At 43.3% G+C, this 23,942-nt stretch overlaps 1 protein-coding gene across 1 annotated transcript; it reads left to right on the top strand.

Moving 5' to 3' along the window:
* Positions 1–65: 65 nt before the first annotated feature.
* wrap53 (WD repeat containing, antisense to TP53) lies at positions 66–14,155 on the top strand. The gene is made up of 11 exons (XM_087837697.1): positions 66–298; positions 748–1,194; positions 1,293–1,473; positions 3,360–3,455; positions 5,093–5,201; positions 5,864–5,952; positions 7,632–7,855; positions 10,377–10,588; positions 11,814–11,917; positions 12,065–12,208; positions 12,993–14,155. The coding sequence occupies exons 2-11, from the start codon at positions 927–929 to the stop codon at positions 13,216–13,218; spliced, it is 1,653 nt and encodes a 550-aa protein (XP_087693823.1). The 5' UTR covers positions 66–298; positions 748–926; the 3' UTR covers positions 13,219–14,155.
* Positions 14,156–23,942: the final 9,787 nt, after the last annotated feature.

Raw genomic sequence — 23,942 nt, 5'->3', positions numbered from 1 at the left:
GCCAAGAAGACATCTTGTTATGAATCACGCTTATCCGCACATAATAGAATCAGCACTCACTGAGCGCGTCTCGTCCAATGAATTCTCGCGATAGTTTGAAGCACATGGCCGCCCGCAGTGTTTACAACTTCTCGTAATGAGATGGTGAAGGGAAACAAAGTCCCGAAGCAGAAAGACGGCGATTAGTTTTGTGTATTCGGTCTTTTTCTCCGGCTTTTGGTGAAACTCTTGATTCTGCGGGTTTTGCTTTTCGGCCAAACCGCGAACACAACTAAAGGCCAGGCAAGCCACAACACAGGTATATAGCATCAGATTGCTAACGTAGGCTAATGCTAACTTGGGCTAAAGTGTGTGCTCCGATGTGAAGGGACGCTCGATAAGAAGCTAAAGCAAATTTCTCTAATTGATTTATTTACCAGAATCATCCATTATGCATAATAGCAACCGGGCGTGCGTGGACATGTAGAAAGAATGTAATATGTATCGCTCAAGCTTTAACTTGACCAAATAGACGCGAATGCTAGTTTGGGGAGGCAGCTGGCAGTCACGACTAGCCACAGGTGTGTGCTGTGAGGTAGTGACGTGCTCTTCTCACAGCAGCTGCACGTTCACTTTATCTTCAGTCTGACTTAACGGTTTTTTCCTGGTTTTCGTGAACGTGCTATCATGGTCTTCCGTTGTTTTGACGAGCTCATTGTTGGTCTCGCTTTTCTCGTCTTCGTGTTTTCTCGACTCAATGTTTCCTAGGCTGGTGGGTGCTGTGATGTCCTCGTACCCCAACAGACTCAAACATCCACACTGCAGGAGGAAGCACTACCCCAGTAGCACCTACCTCACCCACGTCTGACAGCCGACTGCTGGACACCGGGCGCTTGAAAGCTGGGTGGAGGACTTCACGGGAGAGAGAGAGGAGGAGGTAAACAAAGATGTCAGACTCCGCGGGAGGTGGTGAAAGTGGAGGTGGTGCAGGGCAGGACTCCGAAGCAGATAATGAGCCCCCTCAACAGCCTCCACCTTTACTGCCTGGAGGTGCAGGGGAGATCTCAGAGGAAGGGGCTTCGCCATCTGCCAAGAGGCTGAGGATGAGTGAGGAGGGCGTGGAGCAGGATCAGGTTGTGGAGCTTGGTCAGAGGCATGAAGAAACACCAACACAGCCTAGCTCGCTGCAGGGAATGCCAGCCCAAACTGCAGAAGGTACAGGATTGTTTCTGTTTTAATTCAAGATTATATGCATATATTAATATAAATTAAGATTACAGATGACCTGTGTTTAATCTGGCTTCTGCTGTCAGGAACAGGAGACCTGCTGCAGTGTGAGGAGGGAGGTCATAGTGGGAAAGAGGTAGTAGTCGTCGGGGAAGAAGAAGAATACCATCAAAATGGAGAAGAAGGGCCAAAACCAGAGGAGGACCACAACGGTGATGGATCTGCAGAAAGCCCCGGTGACGGACAACAGTACGTGGAAGAAAAAAGGTTTATTTGTAGATTTAAATGTAGAGTAAGTTTGCAATATTTAGGCAGAGTTGAGATACAAGAAGCGTGTTCATAAAATTGCAGAAACTGCTAGAAGAGATTGTAGCAGATGAACACAGAAGATATAATCTGAAAAATATTTTAAAAAGGATGAAGTTTACTTTTTATTAATTTTTCTTACACCCTTTTTATGTTAAAATTTGCATAGCTAGTAAATTAGTCTTTTTCAGGTAAAAACAAAAGGAAGCCAGTGCAGAAGTTAATGGGCACAGTTGGTTATTTTGGATTGCATTGAATTGAGAGAGAAAAAAGGTCTTATGGTTTAGAGTTGCATGCTCATTGGCTAATGAAGGTTGTGAAGGTTCTCAGTCATCCAGGTTATCGTAGTCTAATCATTTTCACACCTTGGCTCATGTCATTAGGTAGAGGATCAATAGGGGGTCCTTTTGTCCTCTCGGGGGGGACACTCCCACAGGGCTTAAATCTGGGACTCTTCACCATTTGTCTTCTCGGATGAGAGGTGAAACATCTTCAAGCAACTTAAAGAAGTCCAGACGCTTTTCTTTCTAAGCTTCTTAGACCATTGGCTAAATTGCCATTGGCCATTGGCTTTTCAATCAAAAGAGTCAACCAATGAGTGTGCAGTTTCACGGTCTAGGCACAATCTCATCTGGCCTGTTGCACCCAAGATGGCGACAGTGGAAACGCTCATCTCGTGGCTTTAGTGCAGGACTTCAAAAACCAGCAGGTAGCTTCACAGTAGCTTTGTGAACAACAGGTGGGCGGGGCTTCTGTACTCACAGCCAGAGCTGCGCCCCTGAAATGACCATAACAGTGGTATTCCCTGTCACACAAGTCGCAAGAGTAGAAGAACCTGTCTGAAACGGAGCATTTAGAACAGTGTTTGTTTAACACTGGGTCTTTTCTTCATGCTGTGATACATGAAATCTCCGACTATGTGTTTGTTTGTCCCCCAACTCCTCCTACGTGACCCGGAGCTGAGCAACCAAACGTACATCTTGGGCCTCTGAAGGTTCTTATCTGTATTGGACATTGTAACAACATCATGTTGCCTAGCAACTACCTTAAAATGATCTGCCAAGTAACCAAAATCCTTTGCATAAAACATCAAACACGAATTTAAGGTGACAGGCTGTATAGCATGTGTCAGGTATGGTCCTCCCATACTCCAGAGGCACGTTACAAGTTACAGTCTCTCTGTGGTTGATGCACAACCTGTCTAGGTTGTAACCTCTAGACCTGTGTGAGTCCACGATAGGCTCCAGCCACCAACTATATAAGCAGTGCAGAACTTGGCTGAGTGGGTGGAGACTGTGAACAGATGAAATAATTAACAGTCCAATCAATGCAGTCAACATGTGTTTGAAGCTTTAAGTTTATCAGCGACAGTGAGACTGTCGTGTTTAGTAATGATGTGTTGTTAGATGTTGAGAAGTGCTTTTTTAATTGACACTCGTGTTTAAGTGGGGCGGCTAAAAGCACCAGAGCATTAACTGATTCATTATTTTGAGGCTGTCAGACATCATTATGCTAAAATTTGGAGAAAATGACCCAGGATGAGAAATAATGTAGTCAACTAATAGAAATCTAATTAACAATCAGCTGTAGTGTCACTGTGTGTAAATGAAGCAGCTTATTACTTGGAAGTTTCCTCTTTGCTTTATATACAGAGCGTGTTTGACTGAGGCTAGGGAGTTTATTGGATGATGTGTGCCTAAAATAGCAATGAGCTTTAAAATTGTCTTCAATTATAAACCTTTAAGTGCTCATCTCTTAATAAATGTGAGATCTAGCTTTTAGTGGAGTGTATGAGCTTGTTGCGAGCGCCTCTTTGACCAAGGACGTCTTTGTCTCTCTTTCTCCAGGCTCAGCTTAGACTTTACCCAGAACCCTCAAATGCTGACTGGTTCCTGGACAGAGTACTCCAACCTGCCGGAAAACTACCTGAAAGGCTGCAAATGGTAAATTCATTTTTTATATATGAAGAAAACATTGCGAGGGGCGTATTCATGGTTATTACATACTGGGCTTAGACACAAAAGCAAGGCGACGTAAGGCTTTGAAATGGATACTGTGTGCATCTGCAGGGGGGCTGAGAGGTAGGTAGCACTGGGGTGCCGCTATGTTTGAGTTTTGCCACTGGACTTGGAGTTCTCGGAAAGGCATCAGATCAACATGTGAGGTTCCATCACTGTTTGCATGAGCACAATAGCTGCTGCTACAACCACACTGCCCAGTAATGTCACGCCTGAACTCACTGGTTGCTTCCAATGGGCAGAGTACTGGTATGTAGTCTGGGCAGAACAGTATGCAGGATGACACTGTGAGCCTGAGCTTTGATCAAATAAGACAGCTAGGTGGATTATTATTTATGATTTTATAGGATTTTAAAATCAATGTGATATTTAATTGGAGGCCAGAGAGAATTGGGGTAATAGACTCAAACCTACCAGTACCAGTTAGAAGGCGAGCCGCAGCGTTTTGAGCAAGTTGCAATCTATAAAGAAAGGCAGAATGAAGGCCAGTGTATGGGGAGATGCAATAGTCTAACCTGGATGTGACAAAGGCATGGATAAGCTTTTCTAGATCCTCACGTGGTAAGTACGGCTTGGCTTTAGAGATTAAACAAAGTTGATAAAAACAAGATTCAATAACAGAGGACACGTGCTTCAAATCATATCAAAGATGTACATGGTCACCATGACGTCTGCTTTTAGGTAGTGAGGAGCCAGTGAAGCAGACAATTACAGTGTTCACTCAGTTAGTAGCAATCTGCCAATCACAAGGTAGCAAACAATACTCATCCTCAGTTTCTGATACTAACGAGGACTATAATTTACAAAGCAAATGTTTTTTGTTTGTTTTGTTTTTTCAGCGAGTTTTGAATCAACTCTGTGGCGTTAAGATTAACATACATGAACGATAAACGAGAGATGGAGCTCCTAAAATCATAGCAAAAAGGTTTACTAAGTTTCCAGGTCAGTGGAGTTGATGCATTATTTTGTCACAGCATTGTCAACATTTTGACTTGTTTTTGTAACGAGAGGGGGGCTGCTGGCTCACTCAGGAGTATACAGGTTTAACTTTTTACCCCTGTTGAGCCTCTTTACCCCTGAAGGCTCTACAGGGGCCCAGTGAAGCTTTGTTTTTGTTTTAAACTCTTTTCAGAAAAGAGCCGATTCTTTCAGATTTCAGGTCTGCTTACAGGACACAAGGACCGGGAAGTTAGTGAGGGTGGTGTCTGCCTATACAGACCTATACAGTTGTCAAACCACATCTTTATTGCGATATGCTGAGGGGTCAAAACACGTCATTGTGGGTACGGGGAGGTCACATGTTTATGGGGTTTATGGGGGAAAGAGTTAATGAATTTCCACATCTGCTTTACCTTTCTCACCCAGAAAAGGTCAGTTTTCTTTAATTAATGCTATAAATACAGTTGTCTGTGTACGAGCTGCTTACATGCTATAGTGCAGCTGCATATATGTTAGTATTATATGTGTGTTTTGTGTTACTTTAACATGCACACAAACCCAGCCCGAGTACTTGTTGTTCTAGTCTTTAATGATCTGTCATCCCTTCTCTTCCTCTTACCTAGGGCTCCTGATGGTTCTTGTATCCTGACAAACAGTGCAGACAATGTCCTCCGAGTGTACAACATCCCTCCAGAGATTTACAGCTACAACTGGGACTTGCTTCCTGAAATGGTGAGTACACAAATAGCTTGCCATCGGGGGCCGGACAGGCGACGGGAAATGAGAAAGCAACAAACAAATGTTAGAGCAAATATTCATTATTTTATGGATTTAAATTCAGTTGAAAGATGAACGTAGCTATAAAGACTCCTTCATTTGTAAAGGTCAGCGGTCTCAGTCAAATCTGGAGCTTCCCTGTTTATGATGTTTATGAAGGTTATTACTAAACGTCAGTTTTGCTTTTTGTTACAATAAACAGAAATCCTTTAAGACCGTCTGCCTGATAAAACGCGTTAGTGAAGATTAATCTGTGGGAATAAAATGGACTTTGTGTTTTGGTCGGGGCGAAATGTCAAGTAGTGAGCCAATCTTTTAATTGTATTACAAGCTGGTTTGATTGGGATCACTGAACAAAAATAATTGAAATATAATCCATTTTCTCTAGTTGAAATCTCGCAGCCTTTGTAATGAGAGGAGAAGATTGACTGTTGATTGCTCTGTTTCTCACATGCTTCCACTGGCTTTTGAAATTGAATTTTTCTGGGTAGCCACTTATTTAGTGTCAGCCTCAGAGCTGATGGATCCAGCCAGTGCCTTTGGCCTACATTTCTTAATGCAGGAGGTCTCAGTCCCTCTGTTACTGTCTGTCTGTCTTTTCTTTTATTCTCTGCTAGAGTCCAGTGCTGCGGATGGCAGAAGGAGACACCATCTACGACTACTGCTGGTACCCCAAGATGAACTCTTTGGAGCCGGACACGTGCTTGTGAGCTGAACCTGGTCTTTTTCAAACCGTTCCCTAAGCCTCTCGCTTCAAGTCCACCTCGGAGACGGTGAAATGTGTATATACTGAAAAAAGCACCGGGTTGTGTTTTGTGTCAGTTTCTAATCTCGGGTGGTTGGATCGGGTTCCTGGTGAATTTGTCGGCTTTTCTTTGTGCTGCAGTGTGTCTAATAGACTGTCTGAATACAGAAGATTTTGTTGTAGTCTTGTGTCTCATTCTTTGATCCCAGAGGTATGTGCAGCGGTTGTGGAAGCTGGCTGCCTGCAAGGAGGGAAGCTTTAAAAGCTTTCTGATGTCTCTCATTACCAGCGAAGAGTTGGCCTGCGTCTCGTCCGCCGCGTCGCAATCCGCTCGCCTGTTTGAGGCCCACAGTGCGATTCAGCCCGCTAACAGCACTCCTGAGTCCAGACAACACCTAAAGGGCCTCGTGAATCCCTGACTCGAGGCTTTGCTTTTCATCTCCTTCTCCTTTTTTTGTGTTTAGAAGGGTGCACTCTAGCAAGTATGTGGCAATTATGACATCACTGAGTGTTGGTGTGAGTGCTGTGAAGGAAAGTTAGCATCAGCAGCATCCAGCCGTCGCTGCGAAGGCTGCTTATCGTCTGCGGTGAGAGAAGTAAGGCTGAGCTAATGAGCCGAGGGCAGGTTGCCAGCAGTTTTCGTGGTGTGTTACCCTTCAGCCCCAACTCCCCCAACTCCCATCATCTTTCAGTCAGACCGTCGCGCAGTTGAGTGGATCAAGGCCCAGAACTGGCACCGACATCCTCACATCGTACAGCTTTCACCATGTTAGTGGGTGAGGGTCTGGAGCTGGACAAACCAAAATCATCAACAAAAGTCTTGCGGGCAGCGAAGCGCTCGAGTCGTGTCTATAATCCAAATGCTGATGGAAACTGACAGCAAACACTCGTGATCGTCTTCAGATCGCTGCCATCTATCAAACAGGAGCTCCTGCAGGGCGCAGTCAGGTGGTCGGGCAGAGTACACCGAGTGACTGTAGCAGTCATATAAAAGATTGCGGTTGTGACGATTAAAAGAAAACATCTAGCGAAGCAGGAGAGCCATGTCTCCTGCTTATCCTTTCTCTCCCTCTTTTTACATCGCTGCTTTGTTTCTCCCTCTGCGCTCCTTGAACTATCTGCCTGCCAAAAGCCGTGTGTTGTTGATGCCCCTCCTGTAGAGAGGGAATAAGGGCCCCTGTTATGGCTCGGTTAAGTTGCGCTGAGTTCTAGGCATGGCTCCAAGCTAGCAGCAGTCTAGCATTATAATTGGGCATTTCCCTGCTCTGGAATAAAGCCGCGGCTCACAGGGGCCATAACAGAACACGGCAGCAGCGGCGGGGGCTAATTTCCTTTGTCTAATTGAGCGGCAGTGATGTTTCAGCATTTGTTCGGTGCTCAATAATTAGAGTTAAAAAGTTATGGTTCAGTCTTTGGCCCTGATGCGGATCAATAAGAATGTGCTGCGGCCTTGTCTTCATAATGAGGCGAAGCATGTAGCTGTATGTTTGTTTTGCAGTTCATGTTAGTTGGAAAAGCAGAAGTAGATGATGGTTTTTCATAAACCGTTCCCTCCGTTAGCTCAGTTTTTTCATCTCATTCATTTCTGAATCATTCATTCATTCATTCATATTTATTTATTTCGACCTCCTTTTCTTCAGTCTAGCCAGCAGTAGCCGTGACAACCCCGTCCATGTGTGGGATGCATTTTACGGGGAGGTGCGAGCCAGCTTCCGACCCTACAATCACCTGGACGAGCTGACGGCAGCTCACTCGCTGTGCTTCTCTCCAGATGGCGCGCAGCTCTACTGCGGGTTTGACAAAATGGTCAGGGTCTTCCACACCGAGCGCCCGGGCAGAGACTGTGAGGAGCGACCCACAATAGGTCAGTCGTCAACGTCTCATCAGCTTTCACCTTGAAGCTTGTCGATGAGCTTTCCTCAGTCGGGTGACGTAAAACCCATTTAACATCTTTTCGTTTCATCAGTCGTTACAGAAAATGAGGCCAAACACAAATATGTGTATCGCCTCTTTCTTCGCGCTTTCAGCTGCTGCATTTCAACCACAAATTGAGTTTGTCTTTTTTTCATTAAAATATTAGAAGCTGGCCTCCTGCTCACAGCCGGTGTGATTGTGTTTATTGCTTTCTTCTTGTGTGAGGTTTTACAGCAGTTAACGACTGTACTGAAAACAAGGATATTAAATTGGAGTTCCCTCAGGGATACTGGTACCACATTTGAGAAACACTGCTTTAAGGTTACACCCTTGTGCTATAAACACATTGTTCCTTCACAGCAGTAAAGTCCTGCTGTCAGAGTGACTGAAGAAGTGTCAGTTTGCAGTGAGATACTGACGTTCTGATAATACTGTTACCAGCAGCGTCATTTTTAACACATTCTGTGTTGGATGTTTTGCTGATTGTGAGCAAACTTCAACGACACTCAAAAATGTAGCTATAAATAAAGCGTTCACAAGAAATGTCTCGATGCATGCTCGATCATCCAGGTAAGTAAATCCTAAAAGGTTCTGTTCATCTCGAAGCGTTTTCAGTGGAAGAGGTTTGTTCACTCATCCAAATGACTGCTTCGGTCTCAGCTGACTGCAGGTGGCAAACAATGGACAGTTAGTTCCTAAATCATTAATTTGCATTTTGTCATCACCAATGATCCATGACCATTGGTCATTGATGCAGTGGCTGCAATCACAGCATTGTAAGATGGTGACAGATGTACCCTTAGGCCCCCTCCTCGATTCAGAGATGGTCTTTCCTTTTTCACGTAAATGGCCTCCTTGACTCCGCGCTCAAACCAGCGTTCCTCCCTGTCCAGGATGTCTACATCCTCATCATTGAAAGAGTCCACTGGCCTGTAGGTGTAAATAGACTGTGTAGTTCTGGCCTGACGAGTTAGGACAACACAGAACACCTAACTACTTAGCCCAGGGTTGTTTTGTTTCCCAGATGTAGAAATCCTCCTGGCACTTAACAGCGTGCACTATGTTACTCTGTTTGTGTCGGGGGACCCGATCCTTGGGGTGACAAATTTTTGGTGCAGCGTGTTTTGGGGTTTGAAAGCCACAGTGTTTAGAGAAAATGTCTCAACTGCTCCAGTACTCCTGACACATATGGGATCACTACAGGTTTTCGTTTAGGCAGCGGTTGTCCTTCTCTCCTGGATCGGCTGGAGCTTTCTTTAGGATCCTTCCAAGCTTTGAAAAAAGTCCAGCTGGGATAACCACATTTACTCAGGGCCTTCTTGATGTGCTGTTCTTCTGCCTCCCTGGCCGCTGTGTCTGTGGGGATGGTGTTCACTCTGTGTTGTAGCGTCCTGATGACACCCAGTTTGTGCTCCAGTGGATGTTGAGAGTCAAACCTTAGATACTGATCCGTATGTGTAGGTTTACGGTACACGTCAGCTTTTAGATTTCCCCCATTACTGATTGAAATCTCACAGTCTAAGAAGGCTAACCTGCCACTTTTTATATCCTCCCTGGTGAATTTGATGTGTTGGTCCACCGAGTTAATGTGATCCATGAATTGTAGTACGTCCTGAGATTTGATTTTTCCCTCAGGTGTCATCCACATACCTGAACCAATGACTTGGTGGTGTTCCAGAGTAGGATAACAAAACCCTCTTTTCCACTTCTTCCATATACAAATTGGCCACAATGGGTGAAACTGGGGAACCCGTGTTTCTGCCTGTAGTACTGACCCTTGTATGTGAAATATGTGGAATTAAGACACAGTTCACACACTTGGTCGGTTTATAAGGTTGGGGAAACGTGCGGTCAGCTGAGACTGAAGAAGCCACTCGCATGAGTGACCAAACGCTTCGTCCAGGTGAACAGAATCAACTTTTTGGGATTCATAAGAAATATTGTGAGAAATTGAAACCCTTAGACAGACGGTAAACAGACGTGAGAGGGAGGATAATGTGAAGTCTGTTGTTTCTTGTTTTCAGTGAGTTGCTGTTTGACAGCTGGCTGTCACATCTCACAGGCTGAAGCCTCCTTGAACAAACTGACAAGGAGCGTTTTTATTATGTACTTCTGACAAAAACGAAGGAGAACACAATGTTTACTGTGATGAATTTCTTTCCTCCGTCTCACATTCATATGGCATCCTTTCACTGGAAGCTCTTTTTTAAATGTACTTGAACGACTTTTTCTAAATTGGCAGAGGCAGATCCAGCAAAGGCTTTAACTAACACACACCATCATCACCCTGAGATTGTAATCCGTTGGCTCACTGGTGTAATCACTGAGAAATCTGTTGCTTTTATGGACAGACTCAGGAATGTCTGAACTGCCAAAAAGTCAACTTTGAGTCGACGAGACTGCAAATTGTGTCCTGTGAACTATAAAGTGCTGAAAGCGCTGCCAAATGCTCTCTCTTGTCCTCACCGCAGTGAAAAAGCAAGGCCAGAGTGGCATCATCTCCTGCTTTGGCTTCAGCCCTTGCCAATCTGTTTACGCCTGTGGCTCTTACTCCCGCTGCGCTGGCCTCTACTCCTGCCAGGACGGCACCCTGCTGGCTCTGCTGCCGACCCGTCACCACGGAGGTCTCACCCATCTGCTCTTCTCGCCCGACGGCAACTACCTGTACACCGGCGGCCGCAAGGTAACGCACGAAAAGACTCACACACAGCTTCAAGCAGAGAGATACCCGAAGGTAACAATCGCTGCTGAACACACACAAACCATCAGTTGTGTTTGGGTGTTAAGCAGGTAACTGATGTTGCTTTGCAGAATATAAATACACAAGTATGATGTAAAGCTTTACATGATACTCAGCATGTGTCAGCAACTTAAAATGAAATATTTAAGCTAGCATCTAACATCATTCTCCTGCTGCAACCTATATGCTAGCTAATTCAGCTACAGGTTCGCTCTAATCTGAAGAAATGATATCAAGGCAGTGTAAGGAAGATTAATGGTAGGTCCTAAATTTAATAGAGCTCCAATTGAAAGTAACAGCTATCAATCAAAAGTCTGATAGTACTTGTTTTATTGTTTTATCTATGATTATTGTAAGTCTGTGGGAAATGAATGTACTCTGTGTCCTCTGAAGAGATGTGTGTTTGAGTTTTCAACCCTCAGAACAGAAATTGGACAAAAAGTTTGGCTTTTTGAAGCTTTATCAAGTGGCAAAACCTGAGGCTGAAAAAGTACAGATGTTGGTAAATGGCATATTTGCTGCTTTCCCAGTGACTTGTGATTTGATCATGACCAACCTGAGCTTCTCCATCATTGGTGATCTTTGGGTTTTTCAAACTTGGACATTAGTCAGTGCTGAACCTGAGGAAGAGACTGCTTTATTCCTGGCTCTCACTTCTGCTAATTTCAGCTACTGAACTGCACTACTTAACCAAGTTTGTGCTGTCGGTGCCTTTGGGAACATTTTTAACCAAAGTTATCTGACGAGCATGTCCCGCCGCGAGGTGCAGACTGTTCAAGATGCTTATGGCTCATGTTCTAGTATTGAAATCAAGAATTATCAGCTTGTTACAGTTATGAATGAAAGTGACTGCGTGTAGCACACAAAATCTATTGATGCAGCTTGCTAACCATGCTAGCTAGTGTAAGCTAACTTGGAAATCTCTCTCGTGCTGACTTCTGGCTCCAAAACATTAACGCTGGCAAAAATGTTAATATTAAAGCTTCAAACCCCAAAATTTGGACATAGCCACACTACGGTTAGTGTGGCTATGTCCAAATTTTATATACAGGCTGTGAAGATAAATTCTGACTGCCTTTTGTTGTGTGGCAGTTATTTGTGATGGATAAAGTTAGCATCCAGGCTTGGGAACGAAGGATTTCATGGAAATTCTTTTGTGTGTGTGCAGGATCCAGAAATCCTGTGCTGGGACCTAAGAGAGCCAGGAAGAGTTGTGTTTTCTCTTAAAAGGAACGTGGCCACTAATCAGCGCATCTACTTTGACCTCGATCAGTAAGTAACAGGGAAACTGCATCAAAACTGCATTAATCCTGTTGTATGTGAGTGTGATGTGATTCATCTGGTTTGTCTGTGTTAAATAGCAGCAAGGATCGTCGTATTAGCGGATTCCCACTCGTGTTTCTGTTTGTGTGCGTTTAGATCTGGCAGGTACCTGCTGAGTGGAGACACGGAGGGAGTGGTGTCAGTATGGGACACCCACACAGCGCCTCCTGATGGTAATGAAGAACTACTGCAGCCTCAGCTTAGGTTCCAGGCGTACTGGGACTGCACCAATGGAGTCAGGTATGATTACTAATCTAATCCAGCTCACTGACAGATTAGATTCCAGTAATGAAAACATTTAAAATATTAGACTGAAGGTGGATCATTCTCAATAATTAACATGAGAGGAAAAGTGTTATTTTACAAAGGTGAAGCTAATCTTGATCAGCTGCATTGTTGTTCAGTAGAAACAAAACTGAATAAAAGCAATTAACAAAGTTTCAGCTTCTTCTAATTCACTTATGTTACGCTGTTGTTCAGTTATGCTGCTGTTTTGCTGTGTCAGGCTGTTTGGGTCATGCAGTCATTTTTCACAAAATCAGGAGGCAAAACAAATGATCCAAAACATTCAGTGACAGAGCAACTCTGGCTTTAGTCAAGCATGTCACTGCTTTGTGAGAGCAGAGAGTGAAAACCAAACCACAGCTTCTCAATAATTCTGGATACTCTGGCACAAAAAGCAGCTTTGATTGTGAATACGCGATTGCAGAGAATAAAGCCAGTGATGTACTAAAAATTAAACGGTGACTTTGAATTAAACACAGATGGTGTAAATGTGCAGCAGTTATGTATAAAATGTGGAAAAGCCTGAGGTAATTCAGTTGTTTTCAGATGGTGAAATGAATCGTGCATTTTCTTTTCAAGCGTGATGCTGCGTGTGCAATAGCTGAAAGTCCAGTCATGTCACGCTAGCAGAAACAGTTTTTTGCACAGCTTATCACGCCATTATTTTCATGTGTCCCTTCCTGGATCTTCCCTCTGCCCTCCTCTGCTGCTCCGTCCTTCTCCTCCTCTTCTTCTACAGTATCCATCCCTTCATGCCGCTGCTGGCAACATCCAGCGGCCAGCGGCAGTTCCCGTGGCCCGGCGACAGCGAGGGTGACTCGGCCTCTGACACGGAGGGGAGCGGCGCTGTGATGTCACAGCAAGACACCCGGCAGGACAACGTCCTGACCCTGTGGTGGGCAGGACCGCTTAGCCCCGCCGCAGAAGGGAGCCAAGACCAGAGCACTACAGCAGCAGAGGCCTGAATATCTGTCACTGCACTCAGCTGATACAAATCGAGTTACGCATGCCATGTGATGTTTGTTGTGCGTAAAGCTGATTTTGGTTTGTACAAATAGGCCATCAGCGGGCTGTTCGTTTGTAGTTTAACTGCCAACTTTACCAGAACTTGGAAAAAAAGGTTAATGTCAAAGCCAAAAGTTCAGAGGTTCTTTAAAGCCTTAATGCTGAGATAAGAGGTGTGTTTTCTAAGGAGACGTTACGACATTACAATCAAATATAACCAGCCTCTTCTTAAACATTTACCTTTATTTCATTTTAGTACAGACTCTACTTCCTGAATAAGAATACATGTGGTGGAAGTGAAATCCTCTCACTGTGTCCGTGCGTGTGTGTCTGCTGATCGCGCCTCGGCTCTCGGCCGTGTCGGCGGGAGTGTTTGTTTACGTGTGCGTGTAGCTGCGATGCTTCCCCGGAGATCTTCCACTGCTATAGTTACAGTAAGTGCCATTTGTTCTCAAGCTTTCGCTTTTGTAAAGTGACGGGGATCTCCTGGTTTTAGCTTCTTTTTTAAAGTGCCAGACGCGACAGGTAGCGTTTTCCGTGCATGCCCACAAATGTATATTTTTGTAAAGCCGTGACGACGATTCTCCTTTTTTTGAATGTAACTTCAAAAACAATCTGTGAAAGTCTTGTAATTAGCAGCTGCTGCTTGAAATGTGCTCTTTCCTTTTTGTTTTCCTCCTACTGGTTGTGGTGCTTTTGTACCGTGCGAGTGGTGCTAGCAGCTCAGAAGACATTGTGTTTGATTAATTGCATTAATACTTGCAGCCGTTTGTCGAACGCTCGCGTTGTTACCGGGGTGCGCTTTCCTGTAGTGTCTTTGCAGGTTGGTGGAGAAGCTCAGCGTGCTCCAACCAAAGCCTTGGATCTTTACACTGATTAAATCGATCACTTTTTAAAGCCTGTGTCGGTTGCTTGATTTATTCATTCATTCAGATATGTTGCCAAGCAATGGGAGCTATAATTTTGTAGCTATTATTTCTGCACAAATTTGTACTCTGTTGTGAATCGCGTTGGCCTTGAAGATAAGTCTGGAGATGGACGGCTCCGTGCACAACAGGGAGCTGTCTGCTGGTTTTATTCAAATGAATTAAAAGCACGTTTCCACAGATTCGCAGCCTCACTCGTTTTTGCGTTTTCAGTGGAAGGCGGTTCAGAGTTGGATGCCCTGCAATAAATCCTCAATGAATGCAAGATGATGCCGCACTCGAGTCAAGAGGCAGCTTTTAAAAGCTAAAGGGACTGTTGGCTTTTGCTTATGAGATGGAAACTATTCATAGCTTTCACCTTTCACACACACTTTCTGTGCGAGCGCGTGCACGCACACTCGCACGCACCCGTGTATTTGATTGTCTGAAACCACAGGGGCACGGCGAGCGCTGAGCCAAGTTGGAGAGCTGCAGTGTTGTGTTGTGCAGGTTGCTTAGCGACCGTCTCCGCCTTGGGAGAGGAAAGTAGGCAGAAAGACGACAAGACGGAAAATTGGGGGCACATAAAAAAAAAAGGTTTTAAATAAGAGAAATAAATAATCGAGTGGTGTAGCGATTGCTGCCTGTTTGGCTGCTCTGGACCCGTCCGTATCTCAGCCCCACCAGAGTGAAGAGTGAGTGGGGTGATGACTGACACACGAAGGGAGCATGGTGGGGTGGGGACACATTAAGCTTGGGGTCTGTGGGTCCTCCCTCTTGGAAATTTTGAGGGCTGGACACAATTTTCTGCACTTGGATGAATTTTTGTTCACCAATTTGTGTCATTTTTGTATCAGAGTTTAGAAGAAACATCTATAACATGAAAATCTGCCAGCAGGTAACTGTTTGACATATACACAGAACAATGTAGTTGTGCTTTCATATAAATATTCTCGACTTTTCTCATGTAACGTGATCGCACGTGAACACAGGCGTGATTTACTCTCCTATTTGCCTGATCAAGACACGAGAGTCAGTGTTATCATTCTGTCAGATATCAAACTAGTGTTGTTATATATGGGGACATAACCTGCCTATATACGCTTGCAAGAATTCTGATTCCTGTTCAGCTCTCTGCAACTTTCACACGTCACAAATGTGTGATTTTAGGTTTTTCTTTAGGAAACATACCTTAAAAGCCTTAATATCTTTCAGAGGGTGAGTAAAAACAAAGATTGGACACAGCAACTAGCCATAAAAGGCTCATGATATTGTCGTCACCGTGAGTTCAAATCTCAGTGGCCTGAACCTCCGGGTCAGAGGTCAAGTATTTTAAGACTGTCCAATAAGCAGCAGTCCTCTAGGTGCACAGTCTCTGGAAATTCCAGATGACATGGACCAAACCAACTTATTGGAAAGCACCAATAACTCAAAGAACTATTTGTTATAACTAAGGTATGAATAAGAGCATCTCTGAGTGCAAATGTCAAGCCGTGAAGCCGATGGGCTACAGCAGCAGAGGACCACACTGGGTGCCACTCCCCTCAGCTGGAACAGGAAACTGAGGATGCAATTCACACATCTTCCAAACTGACATCAGAAGTCTTAATGTCTCCTGCAACACTCAGATTTAGCGTAAACACCATGAAAGCATGCCTCTTATCCTGTTTTGCAGTAAAACGCCAGGCTGCTGCTGGTGGTGTAATCATATGGGGGATATTTACCTGGCACGCTTTGGGCCCTTTAGCACCCTGTGGGCATCATTTAAAGTTTAGAGTATTGTTGTTGATCATGTCCATCCTTTTATGGCCACGGTACCCGTCTTCTAATACCTGCTTCCAATAGGATAATGCATCATTTCACAAAGCTCAGATCATCTCAATCTAGTCTCTGGAACATCACAGGGAGTTCACTGCACTCAGACTGTCTCCACAGATCTCAGTTCAATAGAACTCCGTTAGGATGTGCTGAAATGGGAGAGTCGCATTATGCAGCTGACATTTTGTAATTTATATGAATATTTTATGCATTAAAAAGACCCTCTGCTGTCGAGACATTCCTTTCAGAGTAAAATCATTAAAGCAGTTCTTCCTAAATAAGTCCTCTGCCTCTTTCATCGTTTTATTGAGGGCGCGGAGAATGATTGCATGAGTTTAGATACTCCTGCACCCACCTTGAAATCCACACCTTTGGTGCACAGCATATACCTGGAGTTAGTGTGCAGTGTTAATGTAATGCAATGAAAAAAACAGACCATACAAATACCAAAGTGGACAGCAAAACCGTCCTGTGACCAGAACTTTTGCTAATTTCTGTGAGAGAGAGACAGAGGATCCTGAGTCACGGCAGGATTCGCTCGCAGCAAACATGGTGGAAAACATCATCTTCAGGGGAAAACAAAGTCCTTTAAAACCTTTAAATCCTCCCGTTTGGGCAAAAGGTGTTATCAGATTTTATTAGTGATTTGAAGTATGCAGGGTTTTTTCTTTTGGCCATTCAAATTGCCGTTAATTAAGATAATACCTCACAATACCTGCCCATGAGTATTTCTACTAGATCTTTCTGTAAGCGGTGCATGTCTGCATTATTCCTCTACTTTGAAAAGAACTGCCAGAGGAATTTTAAAAAATCTAATTGTGAGACTTAAGAAGGATGGAAAAGCATTAAGAGAGGTCAGTGCCCTGCTGGAAATCAGCAGAAACATTTGCAGTAGAAATCAGGAGCTATAGAACGAGCCACAGCACCGCTAATCAGAGCCACTGCGGCTATCCTCTTGAAATGCCACAGACAGTGCTGCACTACTTGAACAGTCTAGCTCTGAAAACAGATGGGCGAGTGCTTCAGACTTGGCACCGGGGTTATCAATGGAAATCTGAATTTGTGTGACAGCTCAGACATTTGCGAAGGACATCGCATAATGTCAGGCTTTGAAAAAAGGAAAAAAAAATGACCTGATTGCTCTTTGGCACCAAACTGCAGGCTAAAACTTTGCTAAAGAATATGACAAATGGATCAGATGTTTACATTCGGGTAGATGGAACAGCCTGGCTGGGACCACCGCGGTGACTGCACAGAGGTGGGGGTGTGATAATGACACGGCCTCGTAGGAGTGCAGACGGTTGACATTTATAGACGGCACTATGAATGCCTGTGGATAAACCAAAATACTGGCAAACAAGATGGCTCGCAGTTTCCAGAAGCCTGGCAGAAGAGGGATATTGCTGCGTGAAAACGATCCAAAGCACGCTGCCAAAATCACACACCAGTTTCTAAAGAAGAAAAAAGTGAGAACTATGACCTGAGCAAGTTTGTCGCCTGACTTGGATCCAACACAACGCCTTCGGGTTTATATTTAAAGAGAAAGTTCGAGCAACGCAACCCCTGCATTAAAGAACAGCTGAAAAAAAAGTGTCTGTAAAGAGAGGCGAGGCACGTCTCCAGAAAACACTGCTATCCTGTGTGTGTGAGGCTGAGGCTGTCATTTGAAATAAAGGAGGAGATGCAAAGTATTGACAAAAGACTTGAATCTCCAAAATGAGAGCCGTATTGAACTTGCTGCACTGACTGTGAGCTGAGTGTTTGCTCTTTGCTATCAGGACAGAAAGTGGTTATAACACCGGCGACTGAAGGCTAAATCGAATCAGCCTGGAGTCAATCTGGACACTTCCCAGAGCTTTATATCCGTCCTGAGCTATGAGACCTTTTGTGAGCGGATGAGAGTTTTTCATTATGTGCAGTAAACAGAACTTTATTGAATCATCTCCAGCCGTGCCTGAATTTTAAATATCAACAGTGGCTAAAATTAGGCTTCTAAATGCAAAAGGGAGCAAGTAACCCATCTTAACATAAGCAGCTGTAGACAGAGCTACAATTAGGTCTATATATTGTTAGACTAAGAGAACATTTGCCTCGGTACATCGCCACAGATATGTTGTTTACAGTTTTTCTCCATTGGTTTGGCTCATTTCTTGAAACAGAAATTACATTCTCAAAACTCTAAGATCATTTGGCAAAACACTCTTACAGTTTAGCACAACACTATAGCTCACCTGCAAAAGCTCATATCTCTTCCAAAACTGTTCACTCAGGCTTCAATCTAAATCCCTTTCTCATTTAAACAGTCAGTGTCTCCAAAATAGCAAAGATCCTTCTCAATAGCTTTGGCTCATTTCTCGACACAGATCGGACATTCTCATCATTCTTGGTGCTTTTGTCAAAATAAACCTGGATGGTTGATCACAACAACATGGTCCACCTGCAAAAGCTCATATCTCCCCTAAAACAGTTCACTCATGTGTCAAAACTACATTTCTTTCTAATCTGAAGAGTCAGTGCCCCCAAAATGCATCGTCCCTTTGGCATTGTGTGAGTACTGCCATACAAAATGTTTAGATGTTTTGTCACTATGGCAGAGGACCAACAATATACAACAGAAAAGAGTAGCCTCCAAGGTTTGACATCACAGATTGCACTCACACTACCAAGGAAATGATAACCATTTTTTATTCACACGCAAAGAAAGTTTCATACACATGTAAAAAGAAAATGTACATTACAGTAGTAAATTGTATGAACACAAAATCAAAAAACAAGGACTTATTCAGTGGTCGCTGTACTCATTCTCCCGCTGCACAGTGACTGGAATACTTCTCTAAACTGTATGAATTATGTAATTCCATACTTTACAGTAATTTGTTCAATATATTTCTTGTCATATTTAGTATCAAAACATTCCACTAGTCCTCTCCACCTGCTAGTATAGACCTACCACTGTAGGCAGGTGCACACAAAATCTCTACAGTAAGTTATACATTTTGTGCCTCACGCACAGTGCCCTGTCCTATACAACATATAATTCCATCATAGATTACATAGAGTACATACCTGTTTTCCCTGCGAAAGGTTTGGATAATGGAGGAGACTGTAGAGCGAGGCACATTAGGCTGCACTCGATGACCTGCCTCTGACATTGTGAGGCCATGGTTTATGACATGGTCTATAATTGTGGCCCGAAATTCATTCAGGACTGCACAGTGTCTTCGCGCTCCTCGGCCTCCTCTTCCCCCTATTCCTCCACCACGCATTCTCAGTCCTCCTCTTCTTCTTCTTCTTCCTCCTTTTCCTTGAGGAAGAACTTCCCCTTGTCCGTTTGCTTGGCCTTGTCTATCCATGTTCAGAGATCGGACTGGCTCTGGTTAAGCTCTATATATCTGTGTTTGGCAGCACACAATCATGGAACACACCTGTGTGTGACACCTAGTTTCACCTGATCTACAAGATCTATTCATTTGGAAAATGTGCTACATGTGGGCTAACTGTATAACTGTAGGCTACTTGTACTTAATCATTTGCAAAGATGCACTGAGACAATTGAGACATGTACTAAGGCATTTGCCATTTGATAAAATGAATGAGAAATGCCATTCTGTTGTGAACATTTGCCAAGAGGTTTGGAGGTTTGTCCATGTTATTTTGAGAATGTAATTTCTGTTTCAAGAAATGAGCCAAACCAATGGAGAAAAACTGTAAGTGCAATATCAGGCCAAGAAAATAAGAAATAAATGGGATATTCTTCAGTGGTCGATTCTGTCACCTGATTAGGAGACGGACCAGGAGGCGGGTCATCCACTAATCAGATAGTTGGTGTCTTGATGCATGCTCCATCCAGGTAAGTAAATCCCCAAAAGTTGATTCTGTTCAATCAACTCTCCCACTGAAAACGCTACGTCCAGATGAACAGAACAACTTTTGAGCAGATAGTTGATGGTTTCATCCCTGGCTGTTCAAGATGCTGAACCCCAAGTTGCTCTCTGGTGTATCCATCAGACTGTGAATATGTATAAATGTTACACAGAAAGCACTTAAGCGTAGAAAAGTTCTTGTGGAGCGCTTTGGATGCTCAAATAGAGTAGAAAAGTCCTTTGCCATAATCAGATATAAGCAAGGGCAGAAGGTGGTTGCAGTAAAGGGCTGTGAGAGCAACTCAAAGGAGGAAATGCAGCATGACTCAAATGTGAAAGTCTGTACAGAAGCAAAAATGCAAAAAACTGTACATGTTCATGTTGAAGCTGTGTACTGCCACCAGGGGGCAGTGTGAAAAACAAGGTGAATCAAATACTGTATGAGGTTCTGAAGTCATGATAATGCAAATAACGTCTTTGCTGTGAATAAAAACTGAGATTTGAAAAACGATTAAAACTCTGCTTCTGTCACTCTCTGTGCTTCTCATGAACTCTGCTGTGGCTCTCTCTTCTGTTACAGTCAGCTTTTCAGGACGTCACATACCTGCACAGCCTGACTGCACTCAATGTTCTGTTGGTGTTTTAGTCAACATTATGCAAGTTTGTCTCTGCAGCCTCTATGTAGGTGGAATTCCCACAATCCCCTTCTACATAGCACAACATCTATGCAAGGTGACACCAGCACAGGGCCATTATTCAGGTTTTTCAGCCTCCAGGTTTAATGCTGGGCTCACTCTTATCACCCTTATCTAAATTGTTGCTAGCAGCAGGCGGCTCTATGCTAGCTGCTCTGCACAAAATAAGAAATGAACTATTACTTGGTAACCACAGTGCATCATCTAACAGCTCAGCTGTTTGCCATCAGCTTGATAAAGTCATCGGCCTTGAACCTCCCCTGAGTCAGTGCTATTGTGCTGTGGAGTGATTCTACAATATTCAAGGCTAGCTACAAATTGGATTAATTTTCTTCATTTTTCCATCCCGCATTGTTGCCAAGTGCTTCCTCGAAGGCAGTCATGGAGTTTCTCTCTGTGATTATGTGAGGTCGTCACCTCAGTAAAGTGCCCTGATGTGAACTATGTTGTTATTTGCTAATTGAATTGAGATTAATTTAATACAGATGGATTTTTTTTTTAAGGATTATCATCATTTTTTTTCTTGACTACCTTGTTTATTTTTCAGGTCGGTTTAATAATTAGCCAATACATTTTTATTTTCATGGTCAAAACATTCTGCCCTTGGGCTAAAACCACAAATTGCATATTGATTTAATATTAAATGCAGTGGTTTTCAGTGAGGCAGTCCCATTATTAAATCAATCTTCGGAGGCTTATGTGCTCTATTAGGGCTGATATTCTGGAAGAAACTCTGAACACTGACTAAATTCTAAATATATGTCACCACTGCGAATGGTATCTATGCTGCTGTGCTCCTCAAAGCCGTGTCGGCCAAACCTCAGCGCTGTCCCGCAGTTGACAGCAAAGCCGTTATCTTCATCCCAAGGTGGCTGCAGTAAGCGTAGTCTTTCCACTTGTGCAGCTAATGAGCCAATCCACATCAAGTGTTCTGTGTTTCTGTGTTCTGCGCCTCCATTTATGTGGCATCCTGAGCGAGTCTCCATGGCCTCGCATAAGTGCCTTCCATTAGACACACGCACACATACATACACACAAACAGCTCCGGCGCTCATCGCTAGGGAGTGTGGCGAATAGTAAGTAATGGGATCTCGATATTAAGAAAGACATTTGAAAACAATTATTCAAATGGCTGTCTGCCTGTTGAATCTCCTAATCCCACAGTGAGGCACTCAAGCAAACACTCAGCCGTGTGACCCCCGGTTGAATTAGCATGGAGGAAAAAAAGAGGAGCATACACGTCTCTGAAGCTGGAGATGCTAAAATGTCTAGACTGCTCTCTGGTTTGTCACTCTCATGCTGCCTTTAAAAGGAAAAGAGCTTTTTAAGAACATGAAGCAGAGGGAACAGTTTTCCTGTAGCTTTTAGAGGTTGTCATACATGGCATTTCTTAAAATGTCAAAGGGACGCCTCCTTTATCTCTCAGACACTTTGAATGTATTTGGCAGGCGCTTAGCGCAGGGCATCACTCTGACCCTGCTCTGACACAGCAGCCGCATGCTGTTGTTCCATCGAGTTTTCTTCGAGTTAACAGATTATCCGCGGCACTTCAACAGCCCCCACATTGTTTGGTACAGTCTACAGTTCAGGCTTTGTAACAAATGTAAGTGCAAAGTATTCAAATATATATTAACCCCATTTAATGTGAGCAATGGCAAAAGATTTGTAGCTGGGATGTACCACCAAAAAGTAAGGTGACGATGTGTTTTTGAACCTTGCTAAATTGATTCTTCACCGACTTGGCTGTGCTGACAGTAAATACGGTCTTTTCGTGCAACTAGAAAGGTGAAGAAATGGCTACTGACTGCAAATATTTAGCTAACCAGTTATCAAATTGGTCCTGAAATACCAGGTATGACATGGAGGGCAAGACGTAGCTTTAAACCTTAGATAAAGCTGAGTACTAGATGGAAACAGAGCAGGGAAAGAGTGGTAACATTTAGTATCATTCTTACCTTTACAGTTTAGGGCAGTTTAGCAAATACTGGCATGCTAATATGCCCCAAACTCTTATTTTAATAGCATATGTATGTATATATGTATTAATAACATCTCTATGTCTGTAAAAAAACATTTATTACAAATTCCAGTTCTTTGTATTTTCATATGTATTAATTTCATCATCCCCACATGCAAATATGATGTTACGTTCTCTGTTTTCATTGCTTCACATGTCACTTTCTGTGCACAACTTAATGGCCACCATTGTTCCACGACAGAATTTTGTTTGACTCACAACAAAATACATAATGAAGAATATGAAAAGTACCACAGGCAATAATATTAATAAATATTACTATACAGATTATAATGGTCATGTTACCATATTAGATTTGAACATTTTGGAAGAGAAGGAGTGCTAAGCCAAGAGCTAAAGCTAGCGAGCTTGGTTAGCAAGGTGCATCCATAGCATGTACTGACAGAGATTCCTGCTAATTAGTGCTCACGTTTGGTAAAAATAGTTGAATTTCAAGTATTTACATATTACCTGGTAAATAAATTGATAACAAATGCACTAAAAGACAAAGACAGTTTATTAACTAGTGTTAGCAAAGGTGAGTGCTAGCAAACAGCTAGCGCCCTGTATCGGTATCCACTTCATTGTTAATGAGCCACAACGCTATTGTATATAGCTTTAAACCTTAAATAGTGATTTCTAAAAAAACTTTAGCACCTCATATAGTGGTTATGAAAGGAAGAATTAGCTCTAGAAACCAAAATCATAATCACTGGATGACTCACTATCTGACACAGGTTACAGTGTGTGCCTGGACAGTGCTCTGTTTGATTTGGTGTGTAGTAAAGAGCTCCACAGATAACTGTGCTGTCTCCATTCCTGTTCAGCCTATGAACCTCAGTACAACTCATGCCACCTACAAAAACAATCTGATGATCCTGCAGTGGTTGGATGTTTAAATAATGGGCATGAGGAGGAGTACAGAGTATTCATGGATGATTTTGTGGAGTGGTCTGGGAGGATTCATGTACTTGTAGATAAATAAGATCAAAGAAATGGTGACTAACTTCAGGAAGGACGAGTTTATCCTGGGAATCCACATCAACAACAAGCTGAACCAGCAAACCAACAAAGAGGCCGCGAACAAAAAGGAAGCGAGCAGGATTCATTTACAAAAGAAGCTGAGATCCATCAATATGTGATGCAAAATGATGGAGATTTTCTATCACTAAAATGTGGAAAGTACACTGTACTTTGTGTGCTGAGGGAGCAGAATTAAAGCTGGTAACACCAACAGACTGAGTAATGCGATCAGGAAGGCTGGCTCGGGATCTTTTTCAACTATTGTACCAAATATGTGATAAATGTGGTACTGCTCGTTTCATTTCAGAAAGACTTTTAGTAAAAGGCTCTAAAAAGGTTTATTTTTCGTCTAATGTTGGACAT

Source organism: Neolamprologus brichardi, chromosome 3 (genome assembly GCF_056152115.1).
Source record: "Neolamprologus brichardi isolate AB-2024 chromosome 3, ASM5615211v1, whole genome shotgun sequence".
Classification (NCBI taxonomy): domain Eukaryota; kingdom Metazoa; phylum Chordata; class Actinopteri; order Cichliformes; family Cichlidae; genus Neolamprologus; species Neolamprologus brichardi.
Note: the sequence above shows the minus strand (reverse complement) of the source record. Positions and strands in the feature narration are given on the sequence as shown.